This window comes from Lepidothrix coronata, unplaced genomic scaffold (genome assembly GCF_001604755.1).
Source record: "Lepidothrix coronata isolate B3197 unplaced genomic scaffold, Lepidothrix_coronata-1.0 Scaffold251, whole genome shotgun sequence".
Classification (NCBI taxonomy): domain Eukaryota; kingdom Metazoa; phylum Chordata; class Aves; order Passeriformes; family Pipridae; genus Lepidothrix; species Lepidothrix coronata.
The window spans coordinates 825,584-832,854 of NW_016690431.1; the positions used below are offsets into that span (position 1 = coordinate 825,584).

The 7,271-nt window shown below is 36.2% G+C and overlaps 1 protein-coding gene across 6 annotated transcripts in view; it reads right to left on the reverse strand.

Annotated features, from left to right (window-relative positions):
• Nucleotides 1-1,031: 1,031 nt before the first annotated feature.
• LOC108507326 (protein piccolo) overlaps nt 1,032-7,271 on the reverse strand; it is a 181,850-nt gene continuing 175,610 nt past the window's right edge. For all 6 annotated transcript variants that reach the window (XM_017835204.1, XM_017835203.1, XM_017835206.1 and 3 more), the window contains one exon: nt 1,032-6,132. In XM_017835204.1, the coding sequence (XP_017690693.1) occupies nt 5,992-6,132 (141 nt within the window). In that variant the 3' untranslated portion in view covers nt 1,032-5,991. The remainder of the gene's footprint in view (nt 6,133-7,271) is intronic.

A 7,271-nucleotide genomic window follows, 5' to 3' on the forward strand; every position in this document is an offset into this window, starting at 1 on the left:
TACAAATAAAACAGGATGTAGAAAAGTGAGGCTGATTGTAGGATGAAGTGTTTGTTGTAGCCATGACTATTTTTCTCAGAGAGAGGTACCCAAAGTACCCTGAAGGTACACCTTAGTGATTAAGGCAGGTACTGGGACGACTAGAGTTTGGCTCCTGATGGGCAGTAATAGAAGTCAATCTGTGTCAGTGCTGTAGCAGGTGGGCTAATGTGCAAAAGGACACCCCTTTTTCTGAGGCATCCTCAGAAATGTTGCCTATTTTTCATTATATTATTTTTTGAGAAAAGGGCATCAACTGACAGAAAAAAAATCCAGGCTGTATGTTCCAGATGCCAGGCTCAAACAACAATTTATTTTACTTGGGGGGCATGATTTTTTTTTTTTAATTATTTGTATCAAAGACAGAAACTATGGAAATATAATATAGATCTAGACATGACTCAGAATGGCTCAATGGGAAAACCTCACAGATGTTTTACAAGTCAGGTAAAATTCAGTAACATAAAAACAATTCCTGAAAAAAAATGATTTCTTGTTTATAGTAAGTTCTAAAATATATTGTTCCTGGAAACCTTTTTGCTGGAGGAAAGAGCCAGAGAAAATCCCATTAGGGTTTATCAGATTCTTTCTTATTCTTGTCTTCATCATGAACTTACAAGGATATGGAGTTAGGCTAAATTTGTAATTCATTTTTTCTTCATAGTGAAGAGACAAAACCCTGGACATTCCTAAATGGTTCTGATGTATGCACATGTATTTGTGGTCTATATAGAATGCCAGAGATTAATCTGTATGAAGATATCAAGTTGCATGTGATTCTGATTCTGACTTTTTTGGAGAAAAGTTTTCATGAACAAGCCATTCCTTATTTCAAAATGAAATGTGGGACGTGGGTGATACCCTGGGAGGTGTGTTAATGCTGAAAGAAGACAGATGAGCATGGGAGTGTGTACAGCATTACCATAAAATCACTGTGGTCAGCAAATGGGAAATAGATTTTCATGTTGATTAGGAAAAGGAAACCAAACCAGATATTTTAAATATTTATTTGTCAGACTGGGATAACAGCCTTTATAGAGCACAATTTGCATAAGTTCTCAAGATACATCCTGTATACAATCACAAAACCATGGCATGGATTTATACATAAAGTGAAAACTGGGACAGATTTACAAGCATTTTTATACAATTCTCATACTGCTTTTGTTTCAGTTTTTACAGCTTTTAGAACAAGTCTGTATTTTTTTTTCCTGATGATTCTGAAAGCAAAATAAAAATTAAAAGAAATTCAAACCAAAATGAATATCAACAAACCACCATCTATGCATGCAACATTCACTGAGGAAACATTACATTTCTTCAAGGACTAATCTTTTTTTTTTGTTGTTTTTTGCAGGTTTTTTTGGTGTTTTTTGGATTTTTTTAAACACTGTGCGTGCTGTACATGTTGTCTGTAGCATGACAGCACACACGCTAGTCAGCCATCATTGAGCACCTGAGCACGTCACTGAACATCTATAAGATACAATCAAATAAGGACACACTTACATGCTTGGATGTCAGATGGAGTTAATAACTTAAACTCAGTCTGGTTTACAAAAAATGCATAAGTATTTACAGGGTAACAAATTAAGAAAACAGCTCTTGCTCAAATAATCTATTTTGAGTTATGGATACCTATATATATTATAACTTTTGAGCTCAATATATCTGCTTATTAATTTTTTCAAAATAATAAAACAGAACATATAGAAAACATTAAAATGCTTCTTGTGATTTAAAGAGAGAGTATCCGGTCTCACTTATTCTTTCTATTTTCCTTCTAAAGGCAACATGTATTCATAAAGAGCAATTCATCCTACATGCCAGGTGTACTGAAAATTCACAAGGCATATAGGAATAAAGTTTAAATATAATGTAGGTGGATACTTATGCTAAAATTCCTCTCTGTTTCATTACCTTTATAAGTTACACTCACACAAATTTTCTCTGCTATTCACATAGGTATGTACATATCTAGATATATACTCAAATAATGAATCTGGGACATTCAACATTGTAGCAATGAAAATAAACTAGTTAAAAATAGTGTCAGTTATGATTCAAATAATAATTTAAAAAAATACTATTAACATCTTTATGATATCTCCATGAAACTAAATCCTAATTAAATAATCTCTATTGGGCAAATGCTAGCTTACAATATAATAGATGTCTTCTTTTTCTTCATCATCATCCTCAAAGTAAGAATCAATATCAGCTGGTTACCAGCTACCATATCCCACAACCTAACCATGCAAACACCCAGCATCCAGAAAAATAACTCAAATATTTCCTAGGTTTCAATTTAAAACCAGTTCAAGTCAATAGATTGATTGTTATTGACTTCAACTGGTTTTTGTTTCTTCCACACAGGATCCATGTAATGTTAAAACATGGGTAATAATAAAGAAGCAGCACTCATTGCCTCTGGATACTATCCCTTTAAAGTGTAATGATAAAGAACTAGCTCAACATTCATCATAGAAACTCTCATGTCTAGTTTTAACCTGGAAAAAAAAAGTGGCTGTTTGCTGCTCATTGTATGCATATTACTAATTATGATAACATTATAAATCCCTATGACTTGTAAACACACACACACTGTGCTTTTGCTCATTTTTCAGCTTGTTCCCACTATGCAAGGCCTTGAACAAAGAAGCAGCTTCAATTTCTGTTGTCTCAGCAGATTTATGAATTAAAAAAGTTAAAATGCCTCTGCTGTTGCCTCCCTGCAATATGTATCTTCAAAGCAATCATAGAAATCTTCAAAGCAATCATAGAAATGTGTGAAATCATTAATAATCAATCACTCAGAAATGATAAAAGCTGTTGCCACATCTAAGCACTTTTGGCCAGATAAAACAAACAAAAATTAATGAGAAAAAAACCAAAAAAATTATACTGAGATATATACAAAAAAGGTAAAAAAATACTAATAATCCTTGTTTGATTATTTTTTAAAAAACATTGTCACAAGAGTTTTTCCTGACTTCATTCATAAAACAAACAAACAACAAAAAAGTCAACTATGCATTCAAACATGAATCTGTGTTGCATAGAGTGATTTCAGTACAACCTAGAAATTTGGTCAAAAAAAGGAACTTGGCACACTTTGGTAGCATTTTGTGACCTCTGAATGACGCTGCCTCGGAAAGAGCGAGTGCGTGGGCCCAGGTCTGACACAAGCCCACCCTGGGTGACACCGAGGGAGCCCCGTCCTTGCTGCAGCTGGCCAAGGCAGTGCCACGTTCCTCACAAACCCTACTCTTTGTGTTTCATGACAGGAGTCCAAAACTGCTATTTCAACATGCAGAAACATTTTTGTGTATTGTTCAGAGAATCAAAGATGCTTGAATTAAACCAGTTGCAGACAGCTGATCAACCTCAGAGGTAGCTGTTCCTTACAGCTGCAGCTATACCACCCAACAAAACTATTCAATAAAAATATTGGCCACATTTGTATGTGTGTGAGAGCAAAACACCCCTGTCCACTTTCTCAATTAAGAGTGATGATTACAGGCTTCCACTAAGGCAGCCAGATACTGCTTGTTCCAGTTGGAAATCTCCATAGCAACTACCAGTGCTACTTGCTGCCTTTATAACAAATCTTAGCAAGAACAAAATTACCAGCAGTTTGCACAAAATTGCACACCTCAGGGCTTGCATTTCACCTAGGATTTTTTTTTGGGGGGAGTGGTGTTGGTCTTTTTTCAAAGGAAAAACACAGTATAGCCATCAGGAATGCAAGGTAATCCACCAAAAGAGCAACACATATGTCATATATAGGATCTTTTAGTTCAACTGGGGATTTTTTCTTTGAAGTATTGTCTTATAAAAACATACACAACATCAAAACATATAGAATTTTTACAATAACTCCAGCAGACTGTTTTTAAAATATGTGAGAGGTAGGGTATACATACACTGGTGAAAGCATAAAATTCAACATTAAAGCACACATTCTACTTCCACTGTCAGTGATGTTGTGTTTTTGAGATAGCTAATAAGATTTTGGAAAGATTGCTCTGCTTGCAAGTTAAGCAAGTGACCAGCAGGTTATCAATAACAGGAGTTTCCTTGGTGTGTGTAGCATTAATATCTTCTGCGTGTTTCTTCTCATATTCCTGTGCCATGCTGTTATTTTAAATTGATAAAAGATAAACTAAAAACTATATGGGGGAAGTGTCACCAAATTAAATGGTGTAGCTTTTCCATGGTCAATCCAGTTGCTGAATAATCTAAGCCTTATTTTTTCTTTTTTTTATTTTTTTTTAAAGCATATAATATTTTCCAGAAGAATATTTTCAGCTGATCTTGCATAACCTGTGGAAGTGTACTACATATATTCAAGAAATATAAGATAATGCACATTAAATGATTTGCTAAAGGTCCTTATTGGGAAAGAAAAATAAATGTCAGACATGCAGAAATTTGGTAATTTTCTTTCTAAGTATGCAAAGGTCATGTGATCGTATTTCCAGGGAAACTTTTTAATGAAGCTGTGAAATATTAAATGACTTCTAAGTAACATGGGAATTAACCACGACGGTACCATATTGATTCTTGGGTTTTAATGAAACTGCAATACGTTTGGAAATGAGAGAAAAAGCTCTCCCCTCTTCAAATATTGTACAAGGGAAAACACAACAATCAGGCTAAGCCATGCTAGCCAGTAGTTTCTTCCCAAGGGAGCTAACCACTCAGCTTCAAATTCCTGAAAGTGGGACTTTAAGCAGCAACGTGCTGACACAGCCTTAAATCTTGCAAGTTACCTTCCTATTTGCTTCTTTCCTGAGAAGCCATGCTTTTGAGTGGATTATACTCAGACATTCACCTGAGATAACAAGCAGATATTCTTCATCTTCTCTAATGTAACAGCATCCAGTCAGGAACTGCCCTGCTGTCCCTTCCTCTTTCTAGAGTGTCACTAGTGTTGATACAGAGCCCTGCATTGAGTGGGTTGGTGTTGTCACAGTGGGTCTACTGCTCCAAAGTGCCCACTAAATATCCTAGAATTCATCATCTGCATACAATTTCAGAAAAAGCCTGGTTGCTGAAAAATGGACTAGTTGAAATAATTTTGTTAGTCCCAGTGCTTAAGTTTCTTCAATTCAAACTGTTTTAGACCTCCTGATGCAAAGGTTGGGGTGAATTACAGTGTCACTGACATTAAAACAGCATTTTTTCTTTCTGATGTAGTGTGGTATATCCTGTTCCTTCTCTTTAAAATCACATCCCAAATTGTAGACCGTTAATATAGTTTAATTCATAACATTCTAGAGAGTGGTTTATATCCATTGTTAAGACACAGAAACAAATAAAACAATCAGATCTGATTCTTCACAGCATAGTTTCTGAAAGAAAAAGAAGAAAAAAAGTAATGTAAAAAAACATTACCACTCTTGCAAACGCCTTGCAGTTTGTCTCAAGTGGCATAATCTCACTATAGCAAATTATCAGAAATCCTAAGGTGCAGAGGAGCAAGTTTTGCACTTTTGATAAGTGAGATTTGGAAAGTCAGTCACCCTAGGTGCTTTTGCATAAAATGATCTCCTCCTGGTTGTACAGAAAACCAGACTGCACTTTCCATCACACTGCCTCCAGCTGCAGCCGAACTCCACGTTAACACCTGCCTCCAGCCTTCAGCATTTCCTTCACAGTTACTCTCTTCACAAAGAGTCCAACAACACGGAGCCCTCGTATCAGTCTTCATTTCAAACAGCCTCACTTTAACTTCTGGGCCCAGGTTTTCTTTTCCTTTTGCTGTCTTTTGCAGCAAAAACAAGCGTACTAGCCCTCATTTAAGTGTGCTGTGTAGCCCAGAGACTGCTCTTTTCTACTTTGTATTCTGAAAGACTAGCTAAATACAGTGATATCAAACTATAGTCTTGGAGTGATGCTGTTTAGAGCAGACTCTGCAGGTTTTGTGCCCTAAGCAGACAGCTCTGCTCAGTGTGTTTGTGTGGAGCTGACCAACAGTTTGTGCCAGTTTACTATTCTTTTCCTTAGATCCACTTTGTCAAGCCAGATATAAGCTTCCCCAATCAGTGTCTTTTTCATAAACTTCCCTCCATTGGAGACAAGCAGAATCTGGGAAAATAAGAATAATAAAGAATTATCAATGTGTATATTAACATACTAAATTTGCTAGCAAACAAGACAGATTCAGAAATTTTGAGCTCTGATTTACCACACACACAAAAGAAAGAGTGATCATAACTTTGTATATGGAACCACCTTCCCAATAAAAAGAAAGCCCTGTAAAAGTTGAATCTTCTCCCTCTTCTACTTCATTATGATGGGATGTAGCCCCTAGAAGACAATCTTGAATGATAGTGAGCATTTGTTCACCTGCTGGTTACTAAAGATAAACAGAAGGTCGTCTTAAGTTACGAGGTAAAGTGCAGGTGAAGCACCAGCTCTTATTAAGTTCGTGAAAGTCAGAAGGTTCCCTTTATGTAGGCTGTAACTCAGAGCGAGCGTGTGAAAAAGCCCAGAGGTCTGGTTTGTGGTAGTCTAACCTAAAATGTAGAGTTGGTCTGAAATCTCACTTCTGATATTTCTCTGATGAGAAATACAGTGTTGGATCTGGTCTTGTGGCTCTTGCTCACCCAGACATATAGTGTGGGAAGGGTAACGAATAGCCCTAGTGCTTGTGTGAGCTATGCAGACTGGGTTTTCAAGGCTGATATGTCATCCAGCCACATTTTTTCCAGCTAAAAAGGTTCATGCCATGCAAGCAATGGACTTCTCTGAAGGACTTGTCTCATTCTGTGGATCTCTAGGTTCATTATACATGAGAAATGCATTTGATAATAATTATACTTCAGGGTGTGAGTTACAGGAAAATTTTAACATTTCTTATTTCTTGAGTAACTTATTTATTGAGAAGAGCAATGCTTCTTCTTTCTTCCTTTTTTTTTTAACAACTTGCTAAGTTTTCAAAACAAAAAAGAAGAAACGAAAATTTGCATTTCTATAATAGGATTAGGAGCAGGTTTGTAAAATTCACAGTCACTGAACAGACCCCAACAAGCAATAAGAAAGGGAGGTAACTGATAACAGGAGGAGGCTGTCACCCTCTGCATGAACCAGCAGGAGAGAAAATAGGACATTTTGTTGTTCAGTTTCAAAGATCTAGGCTAAAACAAGAATGACAAATCAAGGATTTTGTATCTGCTGAAATGCTGGAAGAGACTATATGATAGTAGACATGTAACAGAGCTGTA